Below are 18,758 nucleotides of genomic sequence, written 5' to 3'. Positions count from 1 at the left end.
TCTCTTCAGTCCTTTAGTCATGCACTTTCATAGCCATACCTGTGCTAAATTAATGCCTTGGCTATGCATAAGTGTAAGTGCCAACACTGTGCCCTCTCCTGCTTCCGTTTCCAGCTCATTTTCTCCAGCACTCAGTTCTATAGGAGTCTTTGAGCCCGTGAAAGTTTCTATTCTATTGATCCTACACCTTCTCATTGACTCATTTCTTTCACATACTATCTTTCTTTCACAGCTTAAACTCAGTGGTCAAAAATGTTAACAAGTCTCATGTATACCATTAACTCTTCTCCTCAGTTCTATGATAATCCTAGACAGTGGTCCTAGATTTATCTGAATCCATATATTGGCTGCATGCATTCACATGGAGAGTGTCAAAGAAACCGAACAATCATACTGAACTAGGTCACTTTCAAATATGGCTTCACCAAAAAAGCAAATATAGTATTATTCACTTATAATGAGATATTAGCCGTTAAGTAAATAATAATCAAGCTTCAATCCACAGATCTAGAGAGGTTAGGTGAAGAGGTAGGCAGGTTCTGGGGTGTAGGGGTAGAAGGCAGGGAACACTTAAAACTATTTGGGCAAGGGAAATACAATAAGTCTTATGGGTAGACTGAGAACAGGTGGGGACAGAATTGGAGAGGATCAGGTAGGGGAGGGAGGAAGAGAATGCAAGGAGAGAGAGAGAGAGAGAGAGAGAGAGAGAGAGAGAGAGAGAGAGCACTAGAATTGGGCATGAGTGTGGTGAAAACCTAATGCAGTGAAGCTTCCTGGAATCTATTAAGGCAACCCTAGGGAGAAGTCCTAGGAAACAATGAAGTCTGAACTGCCCATCTTTTGTAGCCAGGCAAGGTATCCAGTGGTGAAACTTTGTTGCATTTATTTGAATTGTTGACTGAGGGGAGTCCCACAAAGATCCCTAAACAACCTAGACCAATGATGCTAGGACAGAAGGTTGCTCTCTTAAATTGACATCAGAGTTCTATTACTGGAGAAAATATCTACACTGCTCATTAAGGGTAGAGAGGTTGGATTGGTACCTGCACTGAGCTCTCAGGTTATGGAAAGATGTGTGTGTGTGTGTGTGTGTGTGTGTGTGTGTGTGTGTGTGTGTTTGTGTGTGCATGTGCATACATGTGTGCTATGTGTGTCTGTGTGTATACATGTATGTATATACTGAATATAAATATCATAAACTAATAGTAAGCTGAATGCCCTCCATTGCCTTGCCGACTTCTCCAAAGGCCTCACTTTAGCTACGCTTCCTCTCTTGTATGATTGTCACCTACTCTGCACTGCTTTCCCCAGCTCTGCTCTTATTCCCTTCAGCATGCCCTGCATCATCTTCCATCTGAAAGAATGTCCTCTTTTATTCTTACTTTCTCTTGTCCCATCTAAGTTCTCTATTTTATCTCCTAGTATGATTGGCATTCATTTTTCCAAGTTTCACTATTCTTGTTCTCCTGTTAAAGCATTCCTAAGAAGCTTTCATTCTCACCGATTGACCAGAATGACTGAAATCAAACTCAGTGCTGACTTCCGTATTGGCAGGTCTAAAGGCCATCACTCAAGTAAGTCACCATCATTAGTGTGTGACTTAATTAATCAAACTCTCCCAGTTAATCATTCCCTCCTGTGTTTTATCTCTGCGTGGTTGACTCTCCTCTTGTCTTGCTAGGCATGCTTTCTGGGCTCCTGCTGTATTCTTGCTACTTTCATCCGGTATCTTCATATTTGTATAGATGGAAACCAGATTCTTATGCTAAGCTCAGCTTCACCCTTCCCAGTCATAAGCACATAGATCTAACTTGATATATCAATACAAATGTCTAATTAAGTCTATAGTCTGAGTTCCTATTACGACTTCCAATCCTTGCTTTTTCCTCCGTCTTTCTCTTCTCCATTGGTAGTGACTCCAGTTAGTCAAGTAGCTTAACACAAAATGCTTGGTGTCATCTTTTGACCTTAGAGCACAGCCATGCCATAAATTCAGAGTCCAGGCTCATCTCTACAACCCTCTTAACCACATGAAGCCACTATCAACTCAGAACTGGATTACTCTCCATTCTTGTGGGCATCGTTTTGAGAGTCTTCCTTTCTGTAGTGCCATCCTTTGAAAGTTGCAACCCAAGTGGAGAAAATGTAAGCCAAATTTCCTGTATCACACAGCAAACAGCTTTGAAAAGTAGGCCACGTGGTCCACCTATTTGCTCACAGCTCCATAGTAGGTACCTGTAGGACTCAGAGGTTAGAGCTAAAGTTCTAACAGAGGTCCATAGTCTAGCCCCCAGGTACCTCTTTGCTTTGGTTTTCTTCATGGATCTGTCTACCTTACCTGTTCCAGCTATCCCACCACTATGAGCTCTTTCTCTAATAGACCCAGTGCTTTCTCACCTCTGCAACTCAGTACATGGTTTTTCTTTGGACTGCTGAATGTTCCACAACTTAAAGATGTATCCCTTGTACATTGTTTGTAACCATCACCAGCACACAATGATGACTTCTCAGTCTTCTCTCTGAAATCAACGGTATACCACTGCTCTAGTTTGCTTTTCTGTTGCTGGGATAAAACACTAACAAAAACCAGTGTGGCTTATGCTTCCATGTCATAATCCATTTGTCACTGAAGGAATCTCATCCATGAACCTGGAGGCAAGAAATGAGGCAGTGACCATGTAGGAACTCTGCTTGCTGGCTCACTTGAGGCTCATGATCAGCTACCCCTTTTTTATAACCTAGAATTATCTGCTTAGCAGGGCCAAACTTTCTGATTAGTCTGGCCCTTCTTCCATCAATTTTCTCTCATAGACATACTTAAAGTCCATTCTAAGAAAGGCAATTTCTCAATTTAGGTGTCCTCTTCCCAGGTGACTACAGGTTTGTATCAATTGGACAGCTAAAGCTAACTATGGCAACCACCAACACACCATACTTTATTCTCATTTTTATATTTATATATCACATTTTTCTTATCTATGCTGCTAAATACCTGATAGAAAGACAGATGATAGACAGATACCAATATGTGCACGCTCACGTGCATGCACACACCCTAAAATATAAGTTCTTGCAGGAAATCACATTCATTTGATCCAACACTGAATTCTGTTTGATATTGAAGGACTGTTTAAATAAAATGTTAGATAAATGGCTTTTGCTGATCCCTTTGTATAAACCCTTGTAAAAACAAACTACCCCTAAAATATATTGGTTATTATTATGAAAGTATACAAATGCAGATTGTTTCCACAGAATCAACTTCATAATAATTCCACACTCAATCTCATGGTGGACAAAGAAACAGACCCATTTTATCATGAAATCTTACACTCCAGTCATTACTATATGTGCTTTTAAAAATACTAACTCATGGGTAAGGAAGATCTGCAGCCCACTGTAAGTTAGCAGCTCCAAAGTAGTGGTAGTCTTTAGAGTCAGGCAGACTTGACAGAGAGTCTGAATTCTGATTTTCTTATTTGCAGTCTGTGACCTTAAGAAATAATCCTCCCAGGTCTCAGTTTTTTCTTGTCTGTAAAATGAGAAAAACCATTCCCCCCAGCTGTTGTCATGATAAACACTGGTAGACTAAAGAGAAAGGACATTGTCCTGTCCACAAGCACTTTTGATTTGCATGCATTCAATGGCATCAATAACTCATTTTAGGGAAAGGTAAACAGTTGTATATGAAACACAAATCCATATGAAATGAGGACAAACAAAGTGATACTGATGTTTTCTCTGCGATTTTAGGATGCTCACCAAGACTCGGGAATGAAATGGTTAAAAATATGCAACTGATTTCACACGTAAGAATCAAGTTTTCTCTCTAGTGTTTGATTGCAGCATGGTTGTAGTAATGCACTGGCCTCTAAAGTAGTGACAACTAATATAAACGTCACAGAGAGAGAAGCAAGCTCCCTGTTAACTCCCCAAGCACAAACTAAGCAAGCTAGTAAATAAGTTCATTTTGCTGTATAGTCTGTGATATACACTTTCAAGATAGTTAAGTAATCCCTTTCTCCAGGAAGTCGTCAGTGCTGCTATGTTCTATATCATGGTTCATCTGCTTCCTCTCTTGATACTAGATCTACAACTAAAGCTTACTAATATGCTATTTTGATGTATATGTATGTGTTTATACTAAGACAGAATTCCTCTACACTGGCTTTGACCTATTGCATTTTTGCTTGTGTGTTGTGTCTGATATTTTTACTTAGATATTTGATGGAGTTAGGGAAAATACCATAAATTTGCCATGCTCCATTTCAGATGTTTTCTGACTTCTTTTTTGGACTCTGAAATCTTGTGCCTTTTTTGCATCTGTGGCACCTAGAAAATCAAATTCATAAAAATAATGCTATGTGGGAGTCTCTGGAAGAGGGGACTGCATCCCAGAAGCTCTGTGTGGGTAACTGAGGACAGATTCACAGACTTGGGCTCAATCTGGTTTAACTTTTCTGAAGCTAGAACATGGGGAAGTCATGTTCATATACTTGAAATTTGAACGGGAAGAGCAAAGGAAATCATCGGCTTTCAACACCTTCTATCATCTACATCCCCCTGCTGCAGGCTTTATGTGGTGTTCTCACTAAATTTTGAAAGGTGGTTCTCTTGAATAGCTGTTCGTCAGCCCTGAAAATGCAACACTCCATCTGGTATTTCTGTGATGATTATGGGATGACTTACAAATACCAGAAGAGTGGTAGTCAAGGTAATTAAAATTTGAATTATGTTTATACCAGTTATCAGATGGAATGGCAATGATCTGCATTAGTAGTGCTGCCCAATCCCTGTCCCAAGTCTCCTAGTCAATCCTTAACTCATTGATGTTATAAACTAATGAACTTTGCTCACACATAAAGCCAGATAAATGCTATGTAATCTGTATATGCAGAAACACTTCAGTGCAGGAGGAAATGCCTACCAAAAATACAATCTATGATAAATGGAACTTCTCTGAGCCTCAGGGTCTCATTGCACAGATTTTTGGTAGGATCAAATGAGAAATATTTTATGTAAGATATGACATAGAGTTCAATAAAAAGTATTTATGACTATTGTTAACATCCAAGAGTGTGAATGTGTGCTAGTGTGTAAACTTTATTTCTTTCTGAACTTGCGAAGACTTCAATAGCAAGGTAAACTAGACTCCATCTGTTTGTTTGTTTTCAAGAATACTTTTTTCCCAATACAAATAAACAAATTACCAAGGCAAATTTGTGGTGGCAAGAAAGTGTTCTTTTGCAATTTGGCTGGTAAGGGGGATTGTGTTCAAATACCTTCCCCAACAGACATAATCAGTTCTGAATATAAAGACAGAAAGCAGTACCACTTTAACCAGAGATTTTACCATAGTTCCTTGAACTCTTTGCAGGAACTACATAGTATATTAGTCTTACAGAACAATATAAATTCTGGTTTCCATTTACCATACAGAAAAGAATTCCAAATTAGTAGCACATGAAGTCAGGCCTAGGAGCTATCTCCATGGCTTCCCTTGACTAGAAGTAATCACCATTGCCCATGTTGCTGTAAATATGCATTTAAGGTGAACAAGTAAGCTTTCTTTGGCAAGTGTCAAAGACAGAAGCAAATTAACTTTTTCTTAATTCTTCAACTTTTCTCAAGGATTTACTATAGATTCTGTCTAACAACAAAGGCTGTGTGTGTCAAATGAACATGAAATAAGATGAAACTAATAAAAAATATGAAAATGTTTTAAAAGAGGAAATCCCATCATTTGTTTGGAGTAACAGATCATGTTTCTTCAAGCCAAATACTGCTGTTTGTAGGTTTCCTGGAATTTTCCCAAGGGCAGAAAAAGGAACAAGGAAAGAACGGGTGTGATCACTTACATTCATTTCTCACTTCAATCAAAATAGCACCACTAAAAAGCTTATGCATGTTGGCTTTTGCCCAGGACTTCATTTAAAGTCTGATGACTCAGAGGAAACTGAGTCATAAAATTATGATATCCCTCTCTACCCAGCCAGGAAACTCTGTAAATCCAGTTGGTCCCCTACTGTCCTAGTTTGCTTTTTGTTGCTCTGATAAAACATTGATCAAAACTTGAAAAAAAGGGAAGGCTTACAAGTTGTTGTCCATCATGAAGGGACACCAAAGCAGGAACTCTAAGCAGGAACTTAGAGGCAGGGACACAGGCCACGAAGGAACAGATGGCTGGTTCATTTGCCTCAGAGTAATATCACCTATACTGGGATGAGCACTTCTACATCAATCATAAATCAAGAAAACGGCCAAGAGACTTGCATAAAGACCAGTGAGATAGAAGTATTTTCACAGCTGAGGCTTCTACTTCCAGCTCAAGTTCTTGTGTCAGGTGTTAAAAATTAACCAGCACATTCCTCGAGTATAACAGATACCTTCATGTTTGCACCCAATATTATGGCTTACAGGAGTTGACAAAGGCCCATACTCATATCCTTTCTATACACCTATGAACATTACACAAATAATGAAAGAAACAAAGGATACTCTGTACATATTTGGTATATGTTACTAAAGTTCAAATAATAAAAGCACTAGTATTATGGTTCTATAAAAGCCTATTTGCCTATTTCTGACAACTGATGTTTAAATTCTTCTTTGCTTTCAAAAATAACAGATTTAGTCTCTTCTTGGTTGTAGTTTCCTGCCTTTGAGACTGGTTTATATGTTTAGTCAAGCTACAATAAAATCTGCTTTAATGACAAATATGTAATTATGCAACATAATAATTTAACACATGCCAAATTGTTGCTCACTTTATTTATGAAGCAACTAAAATGGGCCACTGTTCATGTCATATATTTAGAGTCTCTCAATGTTAGAGAGGTTAAATAACCTTTCAATGTAACTATCCCCACTTCTGCATCCTGTATACATATTAAGTCCTAACCCCCCTCCCCCCACTCTCTGAGTTTAAGTTACCTTTTACTTTTTTTTTTCTCATTGTTTGTGTGATGCTAACCAGATCTATGCCTGTGGAGTTTGTGTGTGTGTGTGTGTGTGTGTGTGTGTGTGTGTGTGTGTGTGCATTTGTGTGCTTATATCAGTGACTTTATATGAAAAGTTTACCTATGATAACTTATTAAATAGATAATTATCAATGATAATTTTACATAGTGGAGTGTGAAGGATGAAGAGAAACTACCTGCTGTGAATTAAGTATTACATTAGTTACTAAGGATACAGAAAAGAGGGACAAATTAAACTGTTGTCTTACTAAAGCTTTTATAAATGAGAGATGGAGAAAGACAGAGAGAGAAAAAGATCATAGAGATGAGAAAATGTACAAGCAGCACCATCATGGTAATGTGGTAGGGGTGTGTGTTATGTAGATAGCAATTATGAAGAGCTTGTGTAGTTCTGCTGTGGTAGAACAGAAGGCCTTTCTATGAAATTCCAAAATTCTAACATTGAAAGAAATGTAAGATTCAGAGTGATGAGAGGTAGGAGAGAGTTTAGGGAAGAGGAGGCACAAGTACAATAAAGGATACTGGCCAGATCTATGAACTATGGAAAGCCCCAGAGTAGGGAACAGTGCAGATGGCCAAATGCTTTTAGAAGAGATGGGGATGGCAAGCATGCCAAGGGAGCTAGAGGAATGGGCTATGCGATTGAGCTTGTTCTTTCTTTGAAGCATGAAGTGTGTGCCAATTAGTCCAGAGTAAGACTCAGTGGCTTTCAGCTTGGCTTCTATTCGATGATCATGGGCAAGGTTCTCTCTAATGGGTTCATTTTCCATTCTCTTTGTGAATCTATCATACAAACCAGCAAAACCTATAAAGAAAATGTGGGGCTTCTAGCTAGTCTGATGGCTTGGGTGTGTCTTCAGTCTCACACCTCTGCCTTGAGGGATGTTTTCTTGCCTCCTTTTAGCTGATAATTGTTCTGACCCATCCTAACAAAAGGTGTTAGACTAAGGTTTTCTTGTCAATGGGTTGAATTAGACTAAGGTTTCTTGTGCATGGGTTGAATGCTGTTAGGATTTTTATCTATAATACCATTGCTATGGCTTGCAGGATACATCTGTGACTAAAGGAAACTACTGAGTAAAACAGGCAGCAAATTCCATTCACATCTTCTTTCATTAAAATGCAGCATTGCTAATTTATTCATTAAACACATGCTAATTGAGCACTTCCTGTGTCCTCACCACTGTGGAACTCATTACAACAGAGTTCTGGATCCGATTCACAAGGCAAACCAGTAGCCCTTAAAAATTAAATTGATAATAATAATACACCCCATTTTGAGAGCCTGCATAAAATAGAGACTAGAGATATAAAAATACAATACTTACAAACCAATAACTGCTTCCATAGTATAACATTTGGACTAAAGTTTTGTATGTATAGTTTTACAAGCATAGTTTTCAACAGAAGACAGAAACAAAGAGTTAAAAGGAATGATATTTGTGCCTGGCATGAGTAAAATCATGACACAGCTATTATCATTGGGAAAAACCCAATAAAATGAGAAATGACGTCAAAGTTCTTGTAAGCCTTGTTAGGATGGAATGTCTCTGATTTCATGAGTGTTGATATCTTAATATCAACAAATGCATTAAAGACTTAAACATTTTCTCTTCCCTAAACATTAATATTAAAGCTAGTCTAAAGTCTTGACACCATTAAATTCAGATTAAGAGTTTCTCTATTCTCTTGTATGTTTTTTCCCTTTCACAGAAAACTGTAATTTCCTCCTTTCTAATCAAATCTCTCCACAAATCATAACTGTATGTGATTCTCTTCACGAAACCTCTCAGCATTCAAGCTGACAAGCAAAAATATCTGAACCACCATGGACAGAACATAATCAGTAGGTACTCCTGGTCAGAAGGAAATGAATAGAACTCTCCACAGATAACTGAGGTGAGACTTGAGTCTGCCTAATGAAGAAGGGCATTGTAAGGAAAGGTCTGTGTCGAGATACTTCAGGAAGCACTTCACCACATATTTCTGATGCGTGCTTCCAGTTAAGATGAAGGGAGTTTAAAGTGCCTGTGGATTCCAATCAATGGAATCTGTGGACACTGCTAATCACTTCCTCAGCAGATTGTGAAGTACTAGAAACTCATTAGCATGAAGAGTCCATGACTCAGAGTCTAGACGATCTGCATACCGATTTCCCATCCTCTACCAGACAACACTATGAAGTGACACGTTATACAAGATGGATGCTTACAAAATAGAAATCAATAAGGGCCTTACAAACATGCACAGTAAATGTTGTATTACTTTAAACTATAAAAGCAGGACTAAAGCTGTGGAGAGCACTACAGAATGCAGTCATCGCCTCCCTGCTCCGGACGGTGTCCCTTGAAAAACGTGTTTAAGGCCGTGGAAAGGACTTCAGAAAGCCAGTCCCTGTGTCCTTATTCCACATGAATGTCTATCGAGAAAGGAACAGTTTCTAGTCTATAGGGTATGTTTTTCTTGGAAAAGTAAAAATTAATACCTTTCCATTCTATTGCAGTCCAATAAAGTTGAACTCTACACAGGTACTTCTTGTCTAAAAGGAAGATTTCAACGAGTTAACTGGAAATCAGTTCAATGAAAACTGAGTCCTATTTTCAACTGTGTTGCCATGTTAATGTTCAGGAGCCACTGCACATCCACTTTATAAGGAAGTGACCCATGATCTGTCTAGTGCTCAATGTACTTTGTGTGTAAGATCAGCTCTTTTTATCCTTGGTGTATTTTCAGAACTACACAAATATTTCCCCTGCCTCTGCAACACTCCATTATTCTACTATACTGACCACTGGAATTTCTATGTTCTCCTAGGGTCCCTATAAAATAATCATTACTGTTATTTGGACTTATTTCCCCCTTTGCTTTGTTTAGTTGAGACGCCATGCTGGCCTGGGTTGTTCATGGTTCTCTAAAACACAATATGCATACAGAAGCCTTAAGGTCTTAGGTTTGCCTTCTGTTTCCCTGAGTGCAGCCAGTTTGTAATCACACTAGATCACATTCACTCAGAATAAAAAGTTGCTGTGCATTGGGCAGGGAAATGATTATAAGTTTCTGCCTCCAAATAGGGCTGGATTAAAAATAGAAAAGGATGAATTACATCACAAAAGCAGGTTCTGAATAGGTCACATGGTAGCACACCCTGATCAGCAATTTCATTTCCCTGTCATGTCAGAACGCCCAGCTATGTAATATGTGGACTGAAATGTCTTCTTTGCACTTCTGAAACAATTTTGATGACCCCATTGTCAGTAGCTAACTCAATAACCATTTCTTCTGTCACCACAAAGAATACTTTCCAGGCTGAGATTGGTAAAGGGGAATTTTAATTCTGTAGAGACTAAATCTAAAATTTAAGTTGTACTCTTAATTTTCAGTCCCATAGTCTTTGAAAGCCAAAGGTGGAAATGAAAGGACACTGTTAACTATTCCTAGTGAGGAATATTTAAAAAAGATCTTTGCAATATTTTCAGACCCTTTTCCTTTGTCTCTTTTACAATAAGTACATAATCTTATTTACATATATTTTAATTAACTTTTCATATTCATAGGATACACTGTGCCATTTAACATGAACTATTTTATAGGGTTGACCTTTATGTTTATGCTAATTCAATAAAACCAAAAGCCAGAATTTCCTTCTATCAAGTACACATCTATTTAAGATTTATTTGTACAAGCTTAGATCAATAAACTAGACAATAGAGTATCAAAACTAAGCAGACAGGGTACTTAGATGAAGCCCTATGACTATTCCGTGCCAGAATTACCATGGGATTAACAGAGGACTGGAAGTTCCTGTCCTCAGCACTGTCTGGTACCAGGCATCTTCTCCTGATCCTTATTCTTCAACAGTTTGAGCCTCAGAACCCCATGATTCAACTACAACTGTTCTCAACTCCTCTTTCTAGGTGAGGAAACGAAAGCTTGAAAAGAATGTAATCTCCAAGTGGTTGTATCACCATCAGGGAACAAACAGGGATTTATACTTGATGACTATTTTAAAGGTGCTCTTTTCTCCTGCATCCTAATAGCAAGGCTATTAAGCACAGTGGACGGCTATCCCTGGCATTAAGGAATATGATCACTGATAAGAGTCAAAAGAAATAAATGGAGCATTTGAGAAGAAAGAAAGTAAAGAAGATAGGTCTTATAACATGCTTTGTATTCAGTTGATTTATTTTCCTATTTCAAATACTTTACCAATTATGTATACTTTCCTGAACTGTGATTCCCCTCTGGGCTCTTCCTTAAACACCAGCTCCACCCAGTACCAATTTTCTCCTGCTTGGATGGAGCCACTAAAAGGAGCACAGGAGACTTTGCTGCTGGTAAGTGTTCTTCAAATTTCCCTAGGGCTGAACTCTTTGGGCAGGCGCTAAGAGTAGAGCCTCTTTCTGTGATACTTCCATTCTGTATGTAAAAACAGTACTCAGGAAACATAGGGAAATGCCCTTACTAGTTACTGAAGCATTAATCACACCACTGCCGACCTCCTGCTTTTCTTTTAAGAGCTTACCTAACAGTGGTCAGACTCACATTTTTAAAACCTCATCATGTCTGCAGCACTGACACTTCATCCAAAGAGACTATCATAGGGAGGACCATTGAACTGTCTTGGTGGTTGTCTAGAAAGGCAACACTGGTGACCCAAACAGCAGAAGCATCTATGGTTTTCAGCATCAATTGAAGGGAATTTGTTAAAAGGAGAAGGACTTTCAATAGTTTAGCATGGTTTGCTGGGGAGAATGAAGGGTTGGGATGTGTTCTGTGATTATTGCTTCTCAAGACATAGATGAACTGAAGATACCATTTACTTAGACTGAGAAACACATAGGAAGAAGAATCTTGGGAAAAGATGGTGAATTCAGTAGAGCTATAGCACAGCTGGAAGAATTCATGGACACTCAAATGTAAATTTAGCGTGGGTAGAAGGTGACATCGCCCACTTCAGATGACTCCTACTCACTGTCAGCAAGACCCAGTGCACATCTTGGGAAACACAGTGCACCTCTAAAGGCATCTCTGTCGAACAATGACCAAAACCATGGACTGCTAGATGTCTCCTGAATGACTGGAAGGAAAAGTGTGTTGTCTCTTGGAATGATGAATTCATTGTAGCAGTTGACTTGAAAAATGGAGAGAGTAGCCTCCATTGCTATTCATTCATAGAATGAAGACAAAAGTTAACAATAAAAAGGCACCCTTACATTGCCTCCATTAACATGTAACTTTTTAGTCCTCCTATACAAATGAAAACAGAACTTGCCATAAATAATGAAGAAGACTAGCCAGAAGCACTGAACCTGAACTGAACAACTCCAAGTTAGCAGTGCCTAATCAATTGATTGCACAGAAGCTAATGAAGTGTTATTAAATTATGAAAGAGTATAAAAAAGTGCACTCACCAAACATAATGGGTATTTCTCATATAGATGCCCATTCACACAAAGCAAGCTAAGATAATGTGGGAGGAAAACTTGAACACTGGCTAGATATTTGACAACAAAAATACTGATGCTGTGCACACAATCCTATTGTGGATTTCTTAAAATATTCACTAAGTTATCTAAATGTTGGCTATAGTACCTATGGGTGAATCACAAGACTAATACCTGGCATTTATCCCAAAGCTATCTTGAACGGACAGAAGGTAAGGTAAACAAGAACGAAGATGAAGGATGCTTATCCATGAGAATAGTTGCAACCATCAAGAGAAGGGTGTTGGTTGGACTGAAGTTTGTTATACAGGGCTTCCCCATTTGTTTGCACTGGGATTATTTCTACACCAAAAGCTTTAAAAGCTACTCACAAACTATGAGATTTAAGAAAAGCTAGAGTGAAGACCAAAGAAGTAAAGCAACTGTAAGTGATGAAGCAGGTTTGTCTCAGTTTTAAGAGAAAAGTTTTCAGAAATCTGGGCGTACAATGACTGAGGAGCCATCTTCTCCCTCTTTTCTGTTTTGGTGCTCTGCATTTTTGTACTCTCTCAGCTCTCTGAATTTCTAGTTCATTTGATAGGGCCCAAATCTCATCAGACCATCAGTAATGTGTGCTTTCCAACGGGACATGTACTTTTAACTCTTCAGAACACTTGGAAACAATGTTAGAGACATGTCTCTGCCCTTTTTTCTCATACATTGACATTTTTCATGCTGCTGAATGCATTCAGTAATGTCATAGCCCCAGGAATAATCTATTTTAATCACCTCCCACAAGGGAGTGAATTTGGGTAGCAGATCTTATTTGATGTAGAGGTGAAACTGTATAAAAGCATGTTAGTAACACAATTATTTCACTGTCATAGGGAGCCCAGTGCTCAGCACACACCATCTTAAAGGAATAAATAAAATATACTTTGCCCTCCAACATCTGCCCGGCAGTGATTGGATCTACACTGACTTCATCACAAACCCTAGGATGTGAATAAATTGTGATTTGCTTTTAATGAGAAGTTAAGTAACCTGGAGTCTTAAGAACATTACTTTCAGGGTAGAGGGCTGTCTAATATATAACTATTGAAAGTTCTGTCATGTTCAGATACTTGTAGGAAAAGTATATCATACCTTGAGAACATTGTATTTATGCAATGACAGTACAGAAGTTTTCCTGACAGACAAGAAATCCTAGTTCTATCGTGCAGAGACAAACAGCAACACCTGGAGATGCTTCAACAAGAAGACAAAAAAAACACCTATGCTGCAAGAGCAGAAAAAACAAACACAGTTACAGAAAGAAGAGATGGAGAGAGGAAGCCTGCTTTGCTCTAGTTCATTTGAATGTGCCAACACTATGTCTATGTGAATAAAAACTTAAGTTATCGCTGGTGCCTGGTAAGTAAGCAAGATAAAGGTGCTGCTATCATTTAGAAACAGACACACTTCCTCTTGTTTGCCTGTGTAATCCTGCCCTTTATTGAAAGCTTTGTAGTCAGCATTGCAGAAACTATCCACAGCAGCTACAATCACTTCTCAGTACATGGTCCATGGTCCAAATTGAATTCTAAGTGGGAAATAGTGTTATGATCTACTTTTGGACAAGAACTTTTTTAAAGCAACAAGCTTAATGTATGTATATATGTATGCATGTATGTATGTGTGTGTGTATGTATATGTATTCCAGAAATTTGAGTTTTGTGGCTGTAATCCTTTAAATGTAAGGAAATAAAGGGGAAAGAATAAAGGTTAAAACACACCCCCATGTGCAATCATTTGTGCAAGAGATGAATTGGTAACCATGTGTACAATTCAAAGAGTTCAAAATATATGTTCTCAAAACACTCTATCATGAACTAAATTCTGTACTTGTGGGCATGCTGCTTTACGTTTCATAACCAGAAGCAAGTGCTTTCAAAAACCACCATGCTTTCAGACATTCACCTGAAGTTACCTTTGAGAAAACATGTCTGACGTCTTCCCACCCTCCCTTGAAAGAAAAGGCTTAGATAACCAGTGCTCCTTCCTTCCAGTGCATCGCTGAGGTTATTAGATTAGGGCTCCTGGTTTTCAAATTACTTAATTGACACTTTATTTAAAGGTGATCCAAGGGGGCTGCCAGCTGTTTATGGCACTGGGTTTTATGGGATGCTTGAGAGAACAAAGAGGTGGGACTTAGCTGATGGGTAACAAGACACCTTTTCATTGTTTGCAGTAAAGCAAAGAACATGTTTAAAATATTTTGTGAGTCAATTCTAGCATAGACACTTCTTTTTTATGTCCCAGTTGTACTCGGGCTTTACTGAATGAGCAAGACAGCCTTCATTTCTTCTGTCCCTCTTAAACACTTGCAGATATTAGGTGACACTGTATACTAATAAAACACTCAGTATTAACTGATGCTAACCATTCGTTCATTCCAGACCCATATGAAAGGTTAAAGGAGACAAGAATGTAACTCATTTAATGTGCTGGTGGATGGAATTTTCCTCTTATAAGATATGAGTAAAAAATAGGTAAAAAAGGAAATGGAAAGGAAGTAGGCTTCACACCCCATGGCTGACAACTATAGAGAGCAATGCCTTTGTTCTTTATGTTCATCTTATAATATGATGTAGATCCAGATGACATGATTTTGCATGATTCCATACGTATTAAAAATTTGGTTACTTAGAGTGAATTCTTTGCATCTAAGGGATGTTCCTCGTGTGTGTGTGTGTGTGTGAGCTTACTGCCACTAAGTACTAAGTTCTGGAAGAAATTGAGTTCTTCTGAGAATAGCATTTTTGCATGCAGTCAACTCCCTACTCTAGAGCACTTCCCATGGTTTCGGCCCATTAAACGAAGCACAACAGCTTGATGAATTAATGCTTATATAGGCACAGTTGGCAGCTTCTAATTAAATAATTATGGCTAAGCAGCTGCACAGAAGCTGTTATGCACCCTAGAAAGCCAGCTGTCAGTTTTATTGGTCCTACGACAGAGGAAGAGTTAATACATATGTAGCTCTGGATTTTGGGTACAAAAGGGAAGTCCATGATTTGCAATGTATATGATTAGTATGAAGCTCCTCTGTGTAGATTTTGTGCTGGTCTATCCATAGAGATATTGACAGCAAACTACTCCAAAGCAGCCCAACAAAAAAAGCAGCAATTATAGGACCAGGTGATTAGGACATTTCCAGAGCATTCTAAAGAGGGCACAGTGGCAGACAGATAAGCCCTTGATGAACACAGAATCCCCATTGACCTAGACATTAAATGCCTCAATTAGTTGGGTAATTGATTAAAAGTCTACAAACCTACAGTTGAACTAAAGCATAGTTCCCCTAAAACTTTGAAGAAGGTATAGGTTCTACCAGATCACAGAAATCACCAGCTCCTTCACAGAGGATTTAAAATCTAGTATATTTTCTTTGTATGCATGGGGACTTTGCAGAAGTCAGCAGAAATAAGCAGTATTTGTTGATTAAGCCTAAAGGAAGATATTCATTACAATGACCACAATTAGACTAAATAATGTTCGCTAGTATATACACATCAGTAAGGTCTTGAAATAGATTTAACTTTTTCCATCTTGTCTATTCAACACATACACATCCTCTCCTCTGAGTAGATATGTAATAACCCGGTTTGGAGAAACTCTGCCTCCTATTGGCTTCTCTACCTGTACCAACTCAAAATGGAGAAACATAACTATAGGCAAAATCCTGACCCAAGAAATCCAGTCTCCTTATGTTGAAACAAACGTAGACATCTTAATCCTAAGTTCTAAAGTTGCTTTAACACCCTTGGAAGGAAATGGAATGGAAAACCCAAGAACACAGTCCTTGTCATATGAACTCAATACCCAGGCCAAAATCCGATTTACTCTTCTTCTTCTTCTTCTTCTTCTTCTTCTTCTTCTTCTTCTTCTTCTTCTTCTTCTTCTTCTTCTTCTTCTTCTTCTTCTTCTTCTTCTTCTTCTTCTTCGTCGTCGTCGTCGTCATTGTCGTTGTCATCGTCTTCTTCTTCTTTAGCCCAATGGCTTGTATTTTAAAATGCCGTTCCATAAAACAAAGCTGTCCACACCCTAATTCTCCATTTAAGCCAAAGAATAGACTTGGAGAGACCTACTCAAGGGCTCCAGTAATCCTTCCCATATACACATTGATTATGCATATATATGCAATATATATACACAGGAATTCTATCACCTCAGCATCTGAGGTGTTTGTATGTGATTGGCAATTCTCTGGGATCTAGTTCCTTTTAGATGGATTTTAAACAAAGTTCAGCTTAATTAAGCCTGCAATGCAACTCTAGTCTCAGTAGAAAATGTTAAAGAACCAAACAACAGATTTGCAGGGCCCATAAAAGTAAATTTCAGACCTGGAGGAAACAGGGTGTTTTTCAGCAGTCTGCACTGCCATCTAGCCAAGACCACATCACTCTGTACAAAGTCCATTTGTGTTCTGAAAGCCACTAATGAAAGCAAGCCTGCAGCAATCAGCTTAACAGACCCCAAGAGTTTAGCTGAAAGGATTGGCAGTAGTCCTTCATCCCTTCTGACTGCAAAAGCCCCAATTCCTGTGAACCAACAGCAACCCCACTTTCACAAATCACTATGTAGGAAAAAGTCACATATGCTTGCTTCTATAAACTATTCCAACATCACGGGTCCCTTCTGGTTTTTAAAATCTCTGACTATCCTGTGACCTCACTGGAAAACAAACAAACAGAAGATTCCCCCCCCAGGATAAAAGAATCTCCCAGTAAAGCTCTGAAAGAACTGAATTGTAATATCTAGTATTCAATCTATAGTTTAGCATAACTGACCATACACATCTATGAAGAGAACTAGTACACACAAAAGTAAACAGAAGCCTTTTTACTTACGATAGAAGACATATTCAGTATAGCTCGACCAGATCTTGTCCTCTGTATACTGGTTGACAAAAGATGCTGTAACTGAGGAGTTACAGGCCACCATGTGGAATCCACACTCTGACAACATATCAAAAGCTCTTTCCAGATGTTTGAACTTGAGATAAAATCTGGAGGTGTATCTTTCCGGAGCTCGGTCGGGGTCTCTACTTTCATTCAAAGTTTCTCCAAAGACTTCCTTTGCTAAGGAAATCCTTCCGCAAACCAAAATCCGGGGAACTCTCCGAAACTTGGCATCTGCTTGCCCCTCTCTGCCCAAGGTACAGGATCCCCTGTATCCCACAGTAATGAAACCCCACTTGCGGTCATGAGGGAGAAGTGAAGAGGGAGGGCAGATTCTCGTGTCGCTTCCTTGGGAGGCATCTTCAAAGTCACTGTGGCAGAACTCATCCGGGCTTTGCTTGACTTCCTCGGGGGCTAGGAGTTTGACGAGGTCAGGGAGCTGGAAATACTCAGCTTCTCTTTTCAGCCTTCCCCTTTCTGGAAAGTGATCAGGCAGGACTACCTGCCTGTCCCTGAGATAGTCCAGAATATAACGGAACAGGAAGCCATCTCTGTCAATGAAAAACCTTCCCTTGGAGTCCTTGGCCAGATCGTTAGCAGTGTCTCTCTTTGGGGAAAACATTTTCCACAGAAGAGAATGGGGGGTGCTTATTAACGTGGAATGGCGAGTAAAGTAAACCTGGCCCCCAACATTCAGTTCTATGACTTCAGGGAACGAGTTGGGAACAGCAGCCCCTTGGTCCCGAGGATAATAACGGCTACAGTTCCCACTCAGAGCCATTGTCCCTTTCTTCTGCAGCTTCCTGGAATTCAAGGTGCAATCCAACAGAGTTACAGCCCTAGACTTTGCATCCACTGGTAAGGCAAGGAAAAGGTGCTAACTTTTCTTTCTTTTCTTTTTTCTTCTTTATTAGTTACCTCCTCTTGCCCCGGTTTTGTTTTGTTTTTTTATTTTCCCAACAAAACAAATTTTAGGAGCGTCCACAGGTGAGGTGAAGCTGGAGGTAGTCTAAAGCTAGCAGGGAATGAGCTCTTCACAGAACGCAATCAGCTTGTCTACCTTCCATCTTCCAGTAGGCTCGGAGGCGAGAAGGCCAAATGCCCAGTTACTCAGAGGTCTATCTAAGGAAAAAGAGAAAAATTATTTCCTCAGACCCAGAATGAGTCAGAAAAAGAGAGACCTCTGGGGGGGGGGGGCGTGCAAAATGACAGGGAAGAGAGATTATTTTTACATAAGCAGCCTGCACCTACTGACTTTAATCACTCCTTAACTGAGTGGGTTCTTCCCTAGGGGTGTATTGCGTCTTTAAGTTTATCCATATGCCTCTGTCTCCAGCAACTGCTGTTCAAATCGATCCTGTTTGCAAATCGGATGCGAAAGGCAGATACAATTTTCAACTTCGAAGAGACCC

At 39.1% G+C, this 18,758-nt stretch overlaps 1 protein-coding gene across 1 annotated transcript in view; it reads right to left on the bottom strand.

Moving 5' to 3' along the window:
• Positions 1–18,127, bottom strand: part of KCTD16 (potassium channel tetramerization domain containing 16) — a gene marked incomplete at both ends in the record, with an annotated part of 257,953 nt that extends 239,826 nt beyond the window's left edge. The window contains one exon of the mRNA XM_080919988.1: positions 17,296–18,127. Coding sequence (XP_080776114.1) covers positions 17,296–18,127 — 832 coding nt within the window. The remainder of the gene's footprint in view (positions 1–17,295) is intronic.
• Positions 18,128–18,758: the final 631 nt, after the last annotated feature.

The sequence above is a fragment of the Micromys minutus genome (genome assembly GCF_963924665.1).
Source record: "Micromys minutus genome assembly, chromosome: 8".
Taxonomy (NCBI): domain Eukaryota; kingdom Metazoa; phylum Chordata; class Mammalia; order Rodentia; family Muridae; genus Micromys; species Micromys minutus.
The sequence above is the reverse complement of the archived record's forward strand: the minus strand, read 5'-3'. Positions and strand labels throughout refer to the sequence as shown.